General features: G+C 41.5%; 1 protein-coding gene and 1 pseudogene across 2 annotated transcripts in view; one reads left to right on the top strand and one right to left on the bottom strand.

Moving 5' to 3' along the window:
- LOC311529440 (olfactory receptor 6F1-like) overlaps positions 1-3,407 on the top strand; it is a 206,598-nt pseudogene extending 203,191 nt beyond the window's left edge. The window contains exon 2 of the transcript in view: positions 2,627-3,407. The product of the transcript in view is annotated as an olfactory receptor 6F1-like (transcript). The remainder of the gene's footprint in view (positions 1-2,626) is intronic.
- An 8,158-nt stretch (positions 3,408-11,565) lies between these two features.
- LOC311529835 (olfactory receptor 6B1-like) lies at positions 11,566-12,519 on the bottom strand (the record flags this gene model as incomplete). Its single annotated transcript, XM_084646096.1, has 1 exon — positions 11,566-12,519. The coding sequence occupies one exon, from the start codon at positions 12,517-12,519 to the stop codon at positions 11,566-11,568; it is 954 nt and encodes a 317-aa protein (XP_084502222.1).
- Between the last annotated feature and the right edge of the window lie 7,889 nt (positions 12,520-20,408).

Here is a 20,408-nt window from a genome sequence, read left to right as displayed (position 1 = left end):
CTGGCCTAGTATGTAAGCCCTTTATAATTCAGCTAAGGTTAGACATTTGATTACCTTGAGAATCAATATTGCCAACAAATTAAATGTTCTCTTAATTAAGTCCCCCATCATCTTAACTAAAATATCCTGTGGTAGCTGCCTCAAAGGAAGATGACATGAAGGATATAAATATAAAAGGATGCATTACTCCCTTTACAAATGCTACTAAAATGAATCACTGCTATCCTACACAAGGTCTTAGTTCACTTTACTAAGAGAAAGAAAGTATATAAAAAGTTTTGAGAGAAACTTCAGGCAGTTAGAAAATGACAAGGCTAAGAGAAGATGTCACAGTATCAGTCTAGTAGGACTGCAGCTTTACAAGTAAGATTTATACTTCCTATTAACCAAAGGGGTGTTAATCTTCTCTGTCATTTACTGTGTCTTAGCTGAGTTTGCAAATCATATGAAGAAATTCAGAACAAGAATCGTGGAATAAAATCTAGAGTTGGTCAGAAAATGTTTTTCCCCCCATGTAAAATTCTATGAAAATGAAAACTTTTTCATCCGGATCAAAGTTTTCAATGGAAAATGTCAACCTTTTGTCCAAAAACCAAACACTGAAAATGTTTCCCGTGGGGTCAGATTTTCAAGGGTATTTAGTCACCTGAAGATGCAGAGAGGCATCCAGAGGGATTTTCAAAAGGATGGGAGCAGATTAGACACCTAAGTCTCTTTGATTTTAATGTGTGTTTAGGTGCCTAACCTGCTTAAGCTCATCTGCATCTTTAGGTAAATAAATACCTCTGGATATCTGGCCCATAGGCTGAGATTTCAAAGCTACCTCGAAGATTTATCTTGTTTGCACTTCTAGGCTGGGACTGTCTACTACTTATAAATATTTGTAAAGTATCTACCATTATAGGGCCATAATTGCATAAATGACACACCATCATACTTCTGCTTCTCTGCCTTCTCCAATATAAAACTGATCAGGAGGCTTGGAAGGGTTCGATTTCTATGCATGGATGTCCACAAAGGTTTATTTCATTATAAACACCCAGTAACAAGGAAAAAATATTTCCACTGATAATAATCGGAACTGACAGATCGGCAAAGTGAGAAAAATGTTACCTGAGAACCTAGAGTCCGAATCCAGTGATTTAGACTTTTGAATTAGACTCCTCACAAATGGACGACTGAATGAAACAAAGCAAAACCAGACAGGGTTTCTTGGTTTCAGGTTACTGGCTTTGTATATTTTGCCATGTGTTGTTGACAATTTGTGATTTAACAGTTATAAAGCTGTAACTTCTTGTATCTGGGTGTCTACTGTCGTTCAATAATTGTCTGTCCCACCATCTTTCAAAACGGGGAAAATTTAAATAAATAAAAATAGTAAAAACTGCTTAAAAATGAACATTGATAATAACCATTGAAATCATTTAAAAATATATTTCTGACAAGCCTAGGTATCACCTTATACCTATTACTGGATTGCTTCAACCTGGGCTTCATATACCAACATACACCGTAACTCTGACATACACACAGGCGGGAGATATAGGTTAAAATATATATATATTTCCTTTAAGATATGCTTTTGCTCTTGGATTTCATTGAACACAAGAGAACAACTTTTAAAATCAGGGATATACATATATACAAGGAAATGTATGTGAAAAGTGTAACTCCTTTCAAGATATGGTTTTCTTCTTATATTTCTTACGTCAAACAAAAGAACAGATATTGACAAATATGAGCAATCTATTTCCACGTAGAAATATCTGTCTCTGCCTAGCAAACAGCATCATCATATCATTAGTGCAGCATTTCAAAACTTGTGCAGCTCAAATCAGTGATAAAATCATTTGTCTCCGATATGGCAAAGCAGAAAAAATAACAGTTGGTATTTGTATAAATTACAGATATACAGGAGCCTCCACTGAAAGTTCACTTTACAATCTCAATACCTGCTCTTTCTAAAAGGGTTCGGGGGTGGGGGGGGGAGTGAGACATTATGGACTTAATTCCAAAAGGCATCTGCTTCTATGTTCATAATATTTTTAAATATGTGACTCCACCGCAAATTCCAACTGCACAGAAATTCAAAGCCCTCCGACACTCAGTGGCATCTGTTTTGTTTTGTTTTCTGGAGTAAAACATTCCATAGATATTCCCATTCTTTTTCTTGGATAATCACTATTCTCTGATGAGACAGCATGTATGGCTTTACTGCCACTCCATCATGATTCAACATCATCAACATCCTCTAAATGAATGAAAGGGCATCCAACTCTGACACACCTGAATGGAAGATGAGAGAAGAAAATGTGAAACATGGAGGCTTAGTTACCTCAGCCTAGATAAGAACAATATTGTCTCTGGATCAGAGAATAGTCGAATGACTAGCAGGGGTGTTTTAAAGTTATTACTTATTATTATTTCTCTTTTCTCTCTTTTCCTCCAGAGAAAACTCATGGAAAAAGTAGAGTGGAGCAATCAAACATTCATCACACAATTCATGCTGTTGGGATTCAGGAATCTCCTGGAACTGCAGACCCCTCTCTTCCTGCTGTTCCTAGTGATCTATACTGTGACCATGGCCAGGAACATCCTCACTCTTGCGATAGCTGTGGCTGATCAGAACCTTCACACCCCCATGTACTTCTTCCTGGGGAACTTGTCATGTTGGAGACCTGCTACACCTCCACCATCCTGACCAGGCTGCTGGCCAGCCTCCTGACTGGGGACAGAACCATTTCATATAGCAGCTGCATCACACAACTGTACTTCTCCGTATTCATGGTGACTCCTGAATGTTTCCTCCTATTATTCATGTCTTATGACTGCTACTTAGCAATATACAATCCCTTGCATTATGCAGCACTTATGAGAAGCTGGGTTCATACACAGCTAGTGTCTGGCTCTTGGATAATGGCCTTCTTTACTAGTACCTTGATAACTCTTTTGATGGCCAGGTTAACATTATGTGGCCCCAACAAAATTGACCATTTCTTTTGTGATTTTGCCCCAATGCTCAAACTCTCCTGCAGTGACACCAGCCTGATTGAACTGGTGGACCTAATCCTGTCATTTGCAATTATACTTCCTACCCTCCTGTTAACCATGATGTGCTATGTTTGTAACATTGCCACCATCCTGAGAATCCCCTCCACCACCGGAAGGCAAACGGCCTTTTCCACCTGTTCCTCCCACCTCATCATAGTTGTTACTTTCTATGGACCACTCATCATTAGTTACATGATATCAACTGCTGGCACTGCAGGAGACCTGCACAAAGTGTTGTCTGTCTTCTGTACTGTCCTGACTTGGTCAATCCTCTCATCTACAGCCTGAGAAACAAGGTGGTCAAAGAGGCATTGAAGAAAGCTGGAGGCAAACTGGCTGCTTTCATGAGGAGTTGAATGAAATTCCTACCATCTCTCTTTTAGACTGAGTAGAACCTTATCCAGTCCCTTGACTTGCTGAAGAAAATGGCATCAAATATGGACTGGGTGTGGGTGGTAGAATATCTCCCCTCCTGAAGTTAAAGTGAATTGAGGATACCTCCATTTGCTTCTATTCTTTCACCACATCCAATAAATAATACTTCCCCATATAATACTCCCCTTTTGTTCCTGTGATAGGCTTCAATATGAGATAATTCTGGGATATTACATGCTCTCCATGTTTGTCTGATTGATCTAAGGGGGTTTGTCATATGAACACAAGAGATTAAATGCTGGGATGTTTACTGTGTGTTTGTGTAGGACTAAGTCAACAGAGGGAGGAAAAAGAACAATGACTTCACATAACTACTCATCTAACAACTGTTAAGGGACAGTGCTATAATAATTCACTTTGATGTCTCCATCTCTGACCGGCAGCCAAGGGAGGGATTCCAGTGTGTAAGCACAAGAGAACCCCAAAAGCCCAGGAAGCTGTGACAAAGGGCTTCTAGGGGTGATAAAAGTATAATTGTCAAGGGAAGTAACAGTTGTTTTAGGGAGCTGCTGATGAGAAACGGGTCTCACAGATAGAGACCCCAGTTTTTAGGGTCCTTGAAGAAAGAGGGAACTACCTGTGGTCTCTCCCAATGGATAGTAAGTCTCTAGGTAAGACAGACTTGCACATAGGACTTTTGTTGCTATAAAATCCTTTATTTGCTCTTACATTATCCTTTGTTCCTACTGTGGGAAATAAACAATACTCCGTTTGGAGACAGCCCTCTGGTCACAGGATTTACCAGTAGAACTGGGCAAAATTTTTTGACAAAATGAGCTTTCAGCAGAAGACACAGCTTCATTATAACCGATACAGAGGCCACAAAGTTTTCCTCAGATCTAGGATGGAATTTCAGGTCAAAACTAGTGAAAGAATCAGTTGTCATGTGGTTAGTGCACTTAGTTGAGATATAGAAGACCCCAGCTCAAATCTCTAATTTGGAGCAAGATGTTAGCCCTATGTAGCCTCCTGTATGAGTGTTCTAACCAATTGGCTACAGAGTCTGTCTGTTTTTCACTCTTTCCTGTTAGAGCTGTTGCACTTTGTCCAAATAATTAATTATTCATTGGGTTAAACACAGTGAGAGAGCTTGGGTGTGAGATATGTAGGTTCATGTCCCTGCTCCAAGAAATATTTAGTTATTTATACAAAGTGAACAGCTACAAGAGGGAAGACATCCACCCCAGAGCTGCCTTGCAGCTCATGCACTTACTTGAGATCCAGGAAAGTTCAAAGTCTCTCTTCCAAACCAGGCAGAACAGGAATTTGATCTCAGCTTTCTGGCACCTACTTAAGTGTCCTAACCACTGAGCTATCACCTTTCTGTCTCTGACTTTTCCTCAGCAAAACTTTGGAAGGTCTCAGTTGCAGGTGCTATTAGAAAATCTTTTGATATCTTAAAAAAGTTTTGTAGAGCAGGAAGATCATTTCCTACCCAGCTCTCCTTCCCACTGGTTGCCCAAGGGAAGAACCAGTGATGCCAAAACCAGTTCGACCCACTGAGAAATCATATTGATACCTAGGGTGCTGTAACCCCGGCCCTAGCCAGACAGCGGGAGAATCGCACCTCTCTCATGGTGGAATTCTGTAAGTGTGGGGCCTGTTGCCTGAGCAGGTGCACTGAGAGAGACCGGAGATGGGTGATTCCCCCATTTTTCCCGCTGGTCCAGGATCCCTGGCTGGACTACAGTTCTCATGACAGGTTTCAGAGTAACAGCCGTATTAGTCTGTATTCGCAAAAAAAAGAAAAGGAGTACTTGTGGCACCTTAGAGACTAACCAATTTATTTGAGCATAAGCTTTCGTGAACTACAGCTCATTTCATCGGATGCATACTGTGGAAAATACAGAAGATGTTTGTTTTTATACACACAAATCATGAAAAAATGGGTATTTATCACTACAAAAGGTTTTCTCTCCCCCCACCCCACTCTCCTGCTGGTAATAGCTTATGTAAAGTGATCACTCTCCTTACAATGTGTATGATAATCAAGGTGGGCCATTTCCAGCACAAATCCAGGTTTTCTCCCCCCCTCCAAAAACAAACCCACTCTCCTGTTGATAATAGCTTATCTAAAGTGATCACTCTCCTCACAATGTGTATGATAATCAAGGTGGGCCATTTCCAGCACAAATCCAGAGTTTAACAAGAACGTCTGAGGGCGGGGGTGGGGGGGTCGGGGGGGCTTAGGAAAACAAGGGGAAATAGCTTACCTTGCATAATGACTTAGCCACTCCCAGTCTCTATTCAAGCCTAAGTTAATTGTATCCAATTTGCAAATGACTCTCGCTGGAGTCTGGATTTGAAGTTTTTCTGTTGTAATATCGCAACTTTCATGTCTGTAATCGCGTGACCAGAGAGATTGAAGTGTTCTCCGACTGGTTTATGAATGTTATAATTCTTGACATATGATTGCTGTCCATTTATTCTTTTACGTAGAGACTGTCCAGTTTGACCAATGTACATGGCAGAGGGGCATTGCTGGCACATGATGGCATATATCACATTGGTAGATGTGCAGGTGAACGAGCCTCTGATAGTGTGGCTGATGTTATTAGGCCCTGTGATGGTGTCCCCTGAATAGATATGTGGACACAGTTGGTAACGGGCTTTGTTGCAAGGATAGGTTCCTGGGTTAGTGGTTCTGTTGTGTGGTATGTGGTTGCTGGTGAGTATTTGCTTCAGGCTGGGGGGCTGTCTGTAGGCAAGGACTGGCCTGTCTCCCAAGATTTGTGAGAGTGTTGGGTCATCCTTCAGGATATGTTGTAGATCCTTGATAATGCGTTGGAGGGGTTTTAGTTGGGGGCTGAAGGTGACGGCTAGTGGCGTTCTGTTATTTTCTTTGTTAGGCCTGTCCTGTAGTAGGTGACTTCTGGGAACTCTTCTGGCTCTATCAATCTGTTTCTTCACTTCCGCAGGTGGGTATTGTAGTTGTAAGAATGCTTGATAGAGATCTTGTAGGTGTTTGTCTCTGTCTGAGGGGTTGGAGCAAATGCGGTTGTATCGCAGAGCTTGGCTGTAGACAATGGATCGTGTGGTGTGGTCAGGGTGAAAGCTGGAGGCATGTAGGTAGGAATAGCGGTCAATAGGTTTCCGGTATAGGGTGGTGTTTATGTGACCATCGTTTATTAGCACTGTAGTGTCCAGAAAGTGGATCTCTTGTGTGGACTGGACCAGGCTGAGGTTAATGGTGGGATGGAAAGTGTTGAAATCATGGTGGAATTCCTCAAGGGCTTCTTTTCCATGGGTCCAGATGATTAAGATGTCATCAATATAGTGCAAGTAGAGTAGGGGCGTTAGAACAATGCTTCCTCAGCTCTCGTCCCCTAAGTCAGCCATAAAAATGTTGGCATACTGTGGGGCCATGCGGGTACCCATAGCAGTGCCGCTGATTTGAGGGTATACATTGTCCCCAAATGTAAAATAGTTATGGGTAAGGACAAAGTCACAAAGTTCAGCCACTAGGTTAGCCGTGACATTATCAGGGATAGTGTTCTTGACGGCTTGTAGTCCATCTTTGTGTGGAATGTTGGTGTAGAGGGCTTCTACATCCATAGTGGCCAGGATGGTGTTATCAGGAAGATCACCGACGGATTGTAGTTTCCTCAGGAAGTCAGTGGTGTCTCGAAGGTAGCTGGGAGTGCTGGTAGCGTAGGGCCTGAGGAGGGAGTCCACACAGCCAGACAATCCTGCTGTCAGGGTTCCAATGCCTGAGACGATGGGGAGCCCAGGATTTCCAGGTTTATGGATCTTGGGTAGTAGATAGAATATCCCAGGTCGGGGTTCCAGGGGTGTGTCTGTGCGGATTTGATCTTGTGCTTTTTCAGGGAGTTTCTTGAGCAAATGGTGTAGTTTCTTTTGGTAACTCTCAGTGGGATCAGAGGGTAATGGCTTGTAGAAAGTGGTGTTGGAGAGCTGCCGAGCAGCCTCTTGTTCATATACCGACCTATTCATGATGACAACAGCACCTCCTTTGTCAGCCTTTTTGATTATGATGTCAGAGTTGTTTCTGAGGCTGTGGCTGGCATTGTGTTCTGCACAGCTGAGGTTGTGGGGCAAGTGATGCTGCTTTTCCACAATTTCAGCCCATGCACATCGGCGGAAGCACTCTATGTAGAAGTCCAGTCTGCTGTTTCGACCTTCAGGAGGAGTCCACCTAGAATCCTTCTTTTTGTAGTGTTGGTAGGGAGGTCTCTGTGGATTAGTATCTTGTTCAGAGGTGTGTTGGAAATATTCCTTGAGTCGGAGACATCGAAAATAGGATTCTAGGTCACCACAGAACTGTATCATGTTCATGGGGGTGGAGGGGCAGAAGGAGAGGCCCCGAGCTAAGAGTATAGGTTAACAATATTGCTGGGTGGGTTGAGGGAACCATTGCGGTGGCCCCTTGTCGCATGTAGTAGTTTAGAAAGTTTAGTGTCCTTTTTCTTTTGTAGAGAAGCAAAGTGTGTGTTGTAAATGGCTTGTCTAGTTTCAGTAAAGTCCAGCCACGAGGAAGTTTGTGTGGAAGTTTGGTTTTTTATGAGAGTATCCATTTTTGAGAGCTCATTCTTTATCTTTCCCTGTTTGCTGTAGAGGATGTTGATCAGGTGGTTCCGCAGTTTCTTTGAGAGTGTGTGGCACAAGCTGTCAGCGTAGTCTGTGTGGTATGTAGATTGTAATGGATATTTTACCTTCAGTCCTTTTGGTACGAGTCATGTGACTCCTCTGATGCCCTCCCAAGACACTGCTAAACCCACTGGATCCACACTGCATTGTGGGAGATGTAGTCCTCCAGTGATTAAGACAATGGGGACTGAAACTACAATTCCCATCAGGCAATGTGCTAGGGAAAGGCAGTTTAATATTTACAAGGAACGGAGCTGAAATAAAACGTTTTGGGTAAAAAAAACCTACAGTTTCAGTGGGACTGAACTTCCCTCTTGCCCTTTCCCACCCCCGAAAAAATATTGTTTGATTTTCCTGTTAGAAAATTGAAATATTTTGGTAAATACTGAAATTTTCCCATGTGTCCGGGGCACCGGCGCTGACTTTTGTTTTTGCCGATGTGCTCCTCTCTCCCAACCCCCCATGCAAGGGGCAGCCAGGCCCTCGTGGGGAAGAGTCCGATTGGAGGCAGGGCATCAGGGCGGAGCATCATCAGGGCCTCAGGGGAGAGAGGCCAAGCAGAGCCAGGGCCCCGGGGCAGAATGTGGGCAGACCAGGGTAGAGCCCACAAAAGATTAATCCAACCCTGTGAGTGCTGAGCACCCCCTATTTTTTTCTTTTTTTCGGTGCGTGCTTGAGCCCGAGGGGACCCATGGAGTCAGAGTCTATGGTACTGGGGCATCCTCCAGCAGCAGGCCATGGCAGAACAGGAGCTCCTGCCTCAATTTCCCTTATTCCTTGTCACCATTCGCTCCACAACAGGCTCTCTTGCTTAAATAATACATCTCCTTCGGGCTGGTTTACTGCTAAAGCATGGTTCAAATGATCCCCGGTACAAATCATAGAATCATAGAATATCAGGGTTGGAAGGGACCTCAGGAGGTCATCTAGTCCAACCCCCTGCTCAAAAGCAGGACCCATCCCCAATTAAATCATCCCAGCCAGAGCTTTGTCAAGCCTGACCTTAAAAACTTCTAAGGAAGGAGATTCTACCACCTCCCTAGGCAACGCATTCCAGTGTTTCACCACCCTCCTAGTGAAAAAGTTTTTCCTAATATCCAACCTAAACCTCCCGCACTGCAACTTGAGACCATTACTCCTTGTCCTGTCCTCTTCCACCACTGAGAATAGTCTAGAACCATCCTCTCTGGAACCACCTCTCAGGTAGTTGAAAGCAGCTATCAAATCCCCCCTCATTCTTCTCTTCTGCAGACTAAACAATCCCAGTTCCCTCAGCCTCTCCTCATAAGTCACGAATCCCAAACCTAAATCCATTTCTCACACTCAGTGCACGTAGGCCTTAAAACTCCTGCTCTTCCCAGCAGGAACTTGCACTGCCTCCTTGCTGAGAGTTCATCCTCAATGGTGTCTTCCGCCACACCTGGGCACTTCGTCACTGCTCTCCTGTCCCTTCTGCAGGAGAGCCACCTCCCTGTCCCCATACCCTCCACCTGGGCTGCAACTCTGCGCTTCTCAGCAGAATCCCCCACCACCTTTCTGCAGGAACCTCTTCAGCTCTCCAGTGTGGAGACCCCAGTAGAAAAGGCCCCTTCTGCTCCCCTGCCTTCGGCTCTTGGTTCCAGCTCCGTAATTTGGAAGCCAGCAGGCAACTCTTTCTGTGTCCACTCCTGCCTTCAGCCCTCTCCAGGTCCTGGCTTGGAGATGTCAGGCGGCAAAACCTTCTTGCTGCTCTTCCATCTTACCTGTAGGAAACACCTACAGCTTCCTTCAGGGGCCTCCTCCGATTGCCTGGTCTCAGGCAACTCTCCTGCACCTCTCACCTGTTGATTTCTGACTCCTAGGCAGCTCTCACCTGCCCTTTACCTCACTGATTTACCTCTAGGGCCCCTCTGCCCTCTTTAAAGCCTCATTAGGAGGCATCTGATGAGTCACAGGTGCACTGACCCCTGTTCTCTCTTACAGAGCCAGTGTGACCCTGTGACACCACGGAAAATTAGAATTCCCAGCCAGTTCTACTCGCAGGCAGAGCCATTCCCTAAAGTACCAGGGATGTGTTAGAACTTCCTGTAGATGTCCGCTCATCTTCTTCCATGTGGAAAGAAAAGAATTTATTTGTGGTAGTGTCTTGTGTTTATGACCATCCCTGAGGTCTGAACCTACCAATGATGCTACCAATGTCTGCCTTAAATCCATTCAGTGCCCAGTGCATGCTTGGATGTGTGATATTGGCATAACAGCACGTTCCTAGGGACACTACATCAAAGCTGTAATGAGTGGAAAAGTGAAGAATGCACCTGAAACTGAATGATGCTCATGCAAATACAAGTGAGCCTCAATTTTCCAAGGATCTCAGGGGACATCCAAACCAACTGGAAAAAACAGTGTTTGGATAATGGGAATCATCGGTGCTGAAGAGCCTCTAATCTCCACAGGGCTGAACTGAGGCTATGTCTCCATAGGGTGACCAGATAGCAAGTATGAAAAATCGGGACAGAGTGTGTAGGTGCCTATATAAGAAAAGCCCCAAATATCGGGTCTGTCCCTATAAAACTGGGACATCTTGTCACCCTATGTCTACACTACACTCTAGGGTCAAGGAAATAGAAAGCACACTGTGATCCACATTGTGGCACATGCTACATGGGTCAGTGAAAGGCTCTGGCAATGGATAGCTGATGGAGCGTTTCCCCACTGCTACAGTCTTTTCCTGCAGAGGCCCCTGCAGGAGGAAGGAAGCGGAAGACTACACTGTTAAAAATAGCAGTGTGGACAAGAGGCCACAGCTTGGGTGTGTAGAGAGTCATACAAGGTATGTACTTGCATGCATATCCAACTTCTTCAGGTATGTCTTTACTCACCTAAGCAGTGTGTCTCTGTCTACACCACTATTTATACGCATGCTGGGGGTGGGGGCTACCCATGTATATGCTCTACATGCCACCAAAAGAAGTGTGCAGTGAAGATGTGCCATAAGAGTCTTCAGGACTCAAAATTCCGTAGGAAGTTAGTGGCAAAGGAGCAATGATTACTGTTAAATTTAGCAGTGCTGTAGAAGAAAAAAAGTGGGACTATCAAATGATTCGTTCTAAACTTTTTATAGGAACTGATGACAGTTAGGTGGCCACGGTCAATTTCAGCTCAAGTTCTTATTGAGGTCCTGGTTGAAGAAGTGGAGAACTGAGAGATCCAGGCTTGCATCATTGTCAAAGGGAGGGTGGGAGCTGGCCTTGTGAGGATAGGTTGGACAGAAAAGGGGGTGCTATATCCTGGCTTTGAAAATAAGAACAAGAAATTTTTGTTGGATGTGGTGAAAGAGTAGGAACAAATGGAGGTATCCTCAATTCATTTTAACATCAGTAGGGAAGATATTCTACCACCCACACCCTGTCCACGCGTGATGTCATTTTCTTCAGTGAGTCAAAGGACAGGACGAGGATCTACCCAGTCTAAAAGAGGACATAGGAATTTCATTCACCTCCTTATAAAATCAGCCAGTTTGCCTCCAGCTTTCTTCAAAGCCTCTTTGACCTCCTTGTTTCTCAGGCTGTAGATGAGAGGATTGACCAAGGGAGTCAGGACTGTGTAGAAAACAGAGAACACTTTGTGCAGGTCTCCTGCACTGCCGGCTTTTGGTGCCATGTAAATAATAATGAGTGACCCATAGAAAGTAGCAACCACGATGAGGTGGGAGGAACAGGTGGAAAAGGCCTTTTGCCTCCCGGTGGTGGAGGGGATTCTCAGGATGGTGATGATGATGCAAACATAGGACGTCAGGGTTAACAGGAGGGTAGGAAGTATAATTGCAAATGACAGGATTAGATCCACCAGTTCAATCAGGCTGGTGTCACTGCAGGAGACTTTGAGCATTGGGGTGAAATCACAAAAGAAATGGTCAATTTTGTTGGGACCACAGAATGTTAACCCGGCCATCATAAAAGTTATCACAGTGCTGCAAAAGAAGGCAATTATCCAAGAGCCAGGCAATATCTGGATGCAAAACCGGCTGCTCATAAGTGTTGCATAATGCAAGGGATTGCATATTGCTAAGTAGCGGTCATAAGACATGAGTAATAAGAGTAAACACTCAGCAGTCACCATGAATACAAAGAAGGATAGTTGTGTGATGCAGCCGCTAAAGGAAATGGTTCTGTCCCCAGTCAGGAGGCTGGCCAGCAGCCTGGGCAGGATGGTGGAGGTGTAGCAGGTCTCCAAGCAGGACAAGTTCCCCAGGAAGAAGTACATGGGGGTGTGAAGGTGCCGATCAGTCACAACTAGGACCACAATGAGGATGTTCCCAGCCATGGTCACAATGTAGGTTACTAGGAAAAGCAGGAAGAGAGGGGTCTGCAGTTCCTGGAGATCCCCGAATCCCAGTAGGATGAATTCTGTGATGGTTGTTTGATTTCTCCACTCTATATTTTCCATCTGATTTCTCTAGAGGAAAATTTGGGAGAAGAAAAATAAATAAAATAAATAATAACAGTACAACACCCCTGCTAGTCATTCAACTATTCTCCGGTCCAGAGACAATATTGTTCTTATTTAGGCAGAGGTAAATAAGCCTCCACATTTCACAGTTTCTTTTCTCATCTTCCATTCAGCCATGTCAGATTTGGATGCCCTTTCATTCATTTAGATGATGTTGCTGAAGGTGAATGATGATGGAGTGGTAGCAAAGCCATACATGCTGTCGCATCAGAGAATAGTGATTAGCCAGGAAAAAGAATGGGAATATCTATGGAATGGTTTACTCCAATAAAACAAAACAAAACAGACATCAGTAAGTGTCAGAGAGCTTTGAATTTTCAGTGTTATTGGAATTTGCAGGGAAGTCACGTATTTAAAAATATTCTGGACACAGAAGCAGGTGCCTTTTGAAATTGAGTACATAATATCTCACTTTTTTTTAACCCTTTTAAAAGGTGCAAATGCAGAGATTTTAAAGGAGACTTCCGGGGAGGTTACTGCATATCTGTATTTTATACAAATACCACTCTTATATTTTTCTGTTTTGCAATTTATGAGACAAATTATTTTATTTTATGTCTGATTTAAGCTGCACAAATTTGAAAATATTGCATTAATGATATGATGATGCTCTGTGCTAGGCAGAGACCTACGTCTCCATATGGCAGCAGTCTGCTCATATTAGTCAATAGTAGGGCTGTTGATTAATTGCAGTTAACTCACATGATTAACTCAAAAAATTAATCATGATTAAAAAAATTAATCTCAATTTATTGCAGTTTTAATCTCACTATTAAACAACAGAATACCAATTGAAATTTATTAAATATATTGGATGTTTTTTCTAAATTTTCATATATATTGTATTCTGCATTGTAATTGAAATCAAAGTGTATATTTTTTTAATTACAAATATTTACACTGTAAAAATGATAAGCAAAAGAAAAAATATTTTTCAATTCACCTCATACAAGTACCGTAGTTTTCAGAGTAGCAGCCGGGTTAGTCTGTATCCACAAAAAGAAAAGGAGTACTTGTGGCACCTTAGAGACTAACACATTTATTTGAGCATAAGCTTTCATGGGCTACAGCCCACTTCATTGGATGCATGCAGTGGAAAATACAGGACGATTTTATATACACAGAGAACATGAAACAATGGGTGTTACCATGCACACTGTAACGAGAGTGATCAGTTAAGGTGAGCTATTACCAGCAGGAGAGAAAAGAAACATTTTCTAGTGATAATCAAGATGGGCCATTTCCAGCAGTTGACAAGAACGTCTGAGGAACAGTAGGGTGGAAAAATAAACATGGGGAAATAGTTTTACTTTGTGTAATGACACATTTGTCATTTGGGGGGAGGGGATAGCTCAGTGGTTTGAGCATTGGCCTGCTAAACCCAGGGTTGTGAGTTCAATCCTTGAGGGGGCCATTTAGGGATTTGTGGCATAAATTGGGGATTGGTCCTGCTTTGAGCAGGGGGTTGGACTAGATGACCTCCTGAGGTCCCTTCCAATCCTGAGATTCTATGATTTGTGTAATAAACCAAAGTGGATCCAGACTGCTGGCACTTAACATTAAAAAGGTTGCAGAGCAGTTTTAAAACCAAGAGATGGGGGAAAGCTGATTGCTGCAGAGGCGCACATGGCTTGGACAGAGACTCCTCTTAGAGGAGAGTCTATTGACAGAGATTCTCTAGGTTTTAGTCAGGAGGAGAGGATGGAAGAGGATAAAGTATGGGCCAGATCAGATGAGAAACATGCACATAAAGAATCTGACACATCAGAAAAGGGCAGACAAATAAACAGTGACAAATTTTTAAAGTGCTTGTACACAAATGCGAGAAGTCTAAGTAATAAGATTCGTGAACAAGAGTGCCTCGTGTTAAAGGAGGATATTGATATAATACGCATCACAGAAACCTGGTGGAGTGAGGACAATCAATGGGACACAATCATTCCAGGATACAAAATATATTGGAAGGACAGAACAGGACATGCAGGGGGTTGGGGGGTGGGTGGGAGGGATTGCCCTTATATATGAAAGAAAAGAAAATGTAGAATCAAATGAAATAAAATCTTAAATGAATCCACATGTTCCACAGAATCTCTATGGATAGTAATTCCAGGCTCTAATAAGAATATAACAGTAGGGATCTATTATCGACCACCTGAACAGGACAGTGATAATGACGATGAAATGCTAAGGGAGATTAGAGAGGCTATCAAAATAAAGAACTCAGTAATAGTGGGAGATTTCAATTATCCCCATGTTGACTGGGTACATGTCACCTCAGGACAAAATGCAGAGACAAAATTTCTCGATACTTTAAATGACGGCTTCTCGGAGCAGCTGGTACAGGAACCCAGAAGGGGAGAGGCAACTCTCGATCTAGTCCTGAGTGGAGCGCAGGATCTGGTCCAAGAGGTAACTATAACAGGACCGCTTGGAAATAGTGACCATGATATAATAACATTTAACATTCCTGTGGTGGGAAGAACACCTCAACAGCCCGACAATGTGGCATTTAATTTCAGAAAGGGGAACTATGCAAAAATGAGGAGGTTAGTTAAACAGAAATTAAAAGGTACAGTGACTAGAGTGAAATCCCTGCAAGCTGCATGGACACTTTTCAAAGACACCATAATAGAGGCTCAACTTAAATGTATACCCCAAATTAAAAAACACAGTAAAAGAACTCAAAAAGAGCCACCGTGGCTTAACAACCATGTAAAAGAAGCAGTGAGAGATAAAAAGGCACCTTTTAAAAAATGGAAGTCAAATCCTAGTGAGGTAAATAGAAAGAAGCATAAACACTGCCAAATTAAATGTAAAAATGTAATCAGAACAGACAAAAAGGAGTTTGAAGAACAGCTAGCCAAAATCTCAAAGGTAATAACAAAATGTTTTTAAGTACATCAGAAGCAGGAAGCCTGCTAAACAACCAGTGGAACCCCTGGACAATCAGGATACAAAAGGAGCACTTAAAGACGATAAAGTCATCACAGAGAAACTAAATGAATTCTTTGCTTCTGTCTTCACGGCTGAGGATGTTAGGAAGATTCCCAAACCTGAGCCCTCTTTTGTAGGTGACAAATCTGAGGAATTGTCACAGATTGAAGTGTCACCAGAGGAGGTTTTGGCATTAATTGAGAAACTTAACAGTAACCAGTCACCAGGACCTGAGGGCATTCACCCAAGAATTCTTAAAGAACTCAAATGTGAAATTGTGGAACTATTAGCTATGGTTTGTAACCTGTCCTTTAAATCAGCTACTGTACCCAATGACTGGAAGATAGCTAATGTAATGCCAATATTTAAGAAGGGCTCTAGAGGTGATCCTGGCAATTACAGACTGGTAAGTCTAAAGTCAGTACTGGGCAAATTAGTGGAAACAATAGTAAAGAATAAAATTGTCAGACACATAGAAGAACATAAATTGTTGCACAAAAGTCAGCATGGCTTCTGTAAAGGGAGATCATGTCTTACTAATCTATTAGAGTTCTTTGAGGGGGTTAACAAACATGTGGACAAGGGGGATCCAGTGGACATGGTGTACTTAGATTTCCAGAAAGCCTTTGACTAGGTCCCTCACCAAAGGCTCTTATGTAAATTAAGTTGTCATGGGATAAAAGGGAAGATCCTTTCATGGACTGAGAACTGGTTAAAAGACAGGGAACAAAGGGTAGGAATAAATGGTAAATTTTCAAAATGGAGAAGGGTAACTAGTGGTGTTCCCCAAGGGTCAGTCCTAGGACCAATCCTATTCAATTTATTCGTAAACAATCTGGAGAAAGGGGTAAACAGTGAGGTGGCAAAGTTTGCAGATGATACTAAATAGCTCAAGATAGTTAAGACCAAAGCAGACTGTGAGGAACTTCAGAAAGATCTCACAAAACTAAGTGATTGGGCAACAAAATGGCAAATTAAATTTAATGTGGATAAAAGTAAAGTAATTCACATTGGAAAAAATAACCCCAACTATACATACAATATGATGGGGGCTAATTTAGCTACAATTAATCAGGAGAAAGATCTTGGAGTCATTGTGGATAGTTCTCTGAAGACGTCCACACAGTGTGCACTGGCAGTCAAAAAAGCAAACGGGATGTTAGGAATAATTTAAAAAGGGATAGAGAATAAGACAGAGAATATTTTACTGCCCTTATGTAAATCCATGCTATGCCCACATCTTGAATATTGCATACAGATGTGGTCCCCTCAACTCAAAAAAGATATACTGGCATTAGAAAAGGTTCAGAAAAGGGCAACTAAAATGAGTAGGGGTTTGGAGCGGGTCCCATATGAGAAGAGATTAAAGAGGCCAGGACTTTTCAGCTTGGAAAAGAGGAGACTAAGGGGGGATATGATAGCGGTATATAAAATCATGAGTGGTGTGGAGAAAGTGAATAAGGAAAAGTTATTTACTTGTTCCCATAATATAAGAACGAGGGGACACCAAATGAAATTAGTGGGCAGCAGGTTTAAAACAAATAAAAGGAAGTTCCTCACACAGTGCACCGTCAACCTGTGGAGCTCCTTGCCTGAGGAGGTTGTGAAGGCTAGGACTATAACAGGGTTTAAAAGGGAATTGGATAAATTCATGGAGGTTAAGTCCATTAATGGCTATTAGCCAGGGTGGGTAAGGAATGGTGTCCCTAGCCTCTGTTTGTCAGAGAGTGGAGATGGATGGCTGGAGAGAGATCACTTGATTGTTACCTGTTAGGTTCACTCCCTCTGAGGCACCTGGCATTGGCCACTGTCGTAGACAGGATACTGGGCTGGATGGATCTTTGGTCTGACCCAGTATGGCCATTCTTATGTTTTTATGTATTAGATGAATTGAAAAAATATTATTTCTTTGGTTTTTTTACAGTGCAAGTACTTGTAATGAAAAATAAATATAAAGTGAGCATTGTACACTTCGTATTCTGTTTTGTAAATGAAATCAATATATTTGAAAATGTAGAAAACATCCAAAAATATTTAAATAAATGGTATTCTATTATTAACAGTGTGGTTAATTGCGCTATTAATTGCAATTGATTTTTTTAATTGCACGATTAATCACAATAAAATTTGTTAATCACTTGAAAGCTACAAATGTTATTTAACCGGTTAAGTAGAACAAAGCAAATGTTTTCTATTTATGTTAATATTATGTTATTTTAAAAACACAAGTTTAAAGACTTCATACTGTTCAAATATTATACTGGAAATTACCTGGAGAAACTTGAATTCTAACATCAGATACATTAGTTCTCGTATATGTTACTAAAATGTATGACTGTATGCATAAACCAGTATTGTCCATGTTCTCCATCAGATTTTGCTCGGGAAGAAGGGGGAAGAGTATTTTTCCCATTGATATTTGTGATAGAAAACTGGGAAAACCTTTAGTGCCAGATAATTTTAGCACCTACGTAATAGGTTTTTTTATTTATTTCCCGTAAGAAATGAAAGAATTAAACCCTATATTGAAAGCAGGAGTTGTACTTTTTACATCTACATTTACTTTTTACATGTAAATCCTTGAATTTAAAAGTTGTTCTCTTCCTTTCAAAGAAATCCAAAAGCAAAAGCATATCTTAAAGGAAGGTCATATACTTTTAACAAGCATCTCTTTCTTCTATACATGTCAGAGTTAGAGTGCAAATTTGTAAAGCCCAGGATGTTAACGATCCAGTAATAGGTAGAAGCTGATACCTAGGCTTGACAGAATCTTTTTTTTTTTTTGTAATGTCAATGGATTATATCAATGTTTACTTTAAGCGTTGGTAAGATATGTATTGATTTAAATTGTCATAGTTGTGGGACGTTATGGAGATACAGACAATTATTTAATGACAGAATTCAGAGTAGCAGCCACTGAATGCATCCGAAGAAGTGAGCTGTAGCTCACGAAAGCTTATGCTCAAATAAATTTGTTAGTCTCTAAGGTGCCACAAGTCCTCCTGTTCTTTTTAATGACAGAAGTCACTGAGATTCAAAACATTACAGCTTTATAACCATTGAAACACAAATGGTCAACATCAAATGTCGGAACATACAGAGTAAATCACCTCAAATCAACCGATCACACCTGATTTTACTAGTTATCCACTAGTCATTTTGTAACAAGCCTACTTCAAAAGTCTAAATAGCCGGATTTGGACTCTCAGGTAGCATTTGTCTTACTTTGCCAATCTGTAAATTTTGGTTGCTATCAATGGAAATATTTTTTGTCAGTGGGTGTGTGCACTGGGAAATCGACATTTGCTGATATTCATCAATAAAAATCTAATCATTCGAAGACGAATGATGAGTTTTGTATTGGCGTAAGCAGAGAAGCTGAAGTACGGTGGATGTTCTTGACAATGTCTTCCCTATATTCTCAGCATTTAAGGAAAATCTTATTAGAACGGGTAAACCTTAACAAATGCAACGTGACTTTTTTTCCTGTGTGAATTATTATAGCGTAGCCCGACAGTAGTAGATGCACCACAAATATCTCTAAGTAAATGACTATTTCAGCCCTAAGTGGCAAACAAGATAAATCCTTTTGGTTGAAACCTCACGCAAAGGGACAGAGTTCCATATGCATTTATCCACTTAAAGACACAGAGAGGTAAGTAAGCAGGTTAAGCATCTAAACTCACATTAAAATCAAAGGGATTTTGGTGCCTAATCTCTTTCAATGCTTTAGAAAATCTCTCTGCATCTGTAGGTGACTAAATACCCTTGAAAATCGGGCCCCAAGTGAATCATTTTCAGTGTTTGGTTTTTGGAGAAAAAGTTGAAAGTTGATGAAAATGATTTTTTTCCCCTTTTTTCTATAATTTTGCATGGGGGGGGGGGGAACATTTTCTGACCAGCTCTAGACTTTATTCCATGTTGGTCTTAGTTTCTTTTCATATGATTTCTGCAGTCAGTTAAGACACAATCAATAATGGAGAAGATGAATCCCCCTTTGGTTAATAGGAAGCATAAATCTTACCTGCAAAGCTGCAGGCCTACTAGACTGATGACGAGACATCCCCTCTTTGCATTGTAGTTTTCTAACTGCCTAAAGTTTCTATACTTTTTTTTTCTCTCAGTAAAGAAAACTAAAACGATACGTAGTATAGCTTTGTTTCATTCTAAAAGCATTTGTAAATAGAATAACACATCCTTTGATATTTATATCCTCTGCAAAGGAAGATGTCATCATCCTTTGATGCAACTATTGTAGGATATTTGAGTTAAGGGGATGGGGGACTTAATTAAGAGAACATAATTTTTTTGGCAATATTAACTCTCAAGGCAATCAAACTTCTAACCTTAGCTGAATTATCTAGGGCTTACATACTAGGCTGAGGGACACTGTAGAAAATCTAATCTAATCTAATGACAGGTTTCAGAGTAGCAGCCGTGTTAGTCTGTATTCGCAAAAAGAAAAGGAGTACTTGTGGCACCTTAGAGACAAACCAATTTGTTTGAGCATAAGCTTTCATGAGCTACAGCTCACTTCATCGGATGCATCCACTGAAGTGAGCTGTAGCTCATGAAAGCTTATGCTCAAATAAATTGGTTAGTCTCTAAGATGCCACAAGTACTCCTTTTCTTTAATCTAATCTATCTATTTACACAAACATAAGGATCTTCTAGAGTTATCAGCTAATGAAGTTATCCTTTATCTTGAGTTGTAGAGGCTGAAATGTTAGGGAAGTCAATGGAACACCGCTAATGTACATCACTGGAGGATCTGGTCTATGGTGTAAGATCCAAACTCTCCCCCAAAAAGGAATCTTTCCATTTGATATACGTTATAGACTCATGGACCCATAGACTTTAATGCCAGAAGGGACCATCATGATCGTCTAGTC

This window comes from Lepidochelys olivacea, assembly GCF_965140295.1.
Source record: "Lepidochelys olivacea isolate rLepOli2 genome assembly, chromosome: 13".
In the NCBI taxonomy this organism is placed as follows: domain Eukaryota; kingdom Metazoa; phylum Chordata; order Testudines; family Cheloniidae; genus Lepidochelys; species Lepidochelys olivacea.
This window is presented reverse-complemented; position numbering and strand designations above follow the sequence as displayed.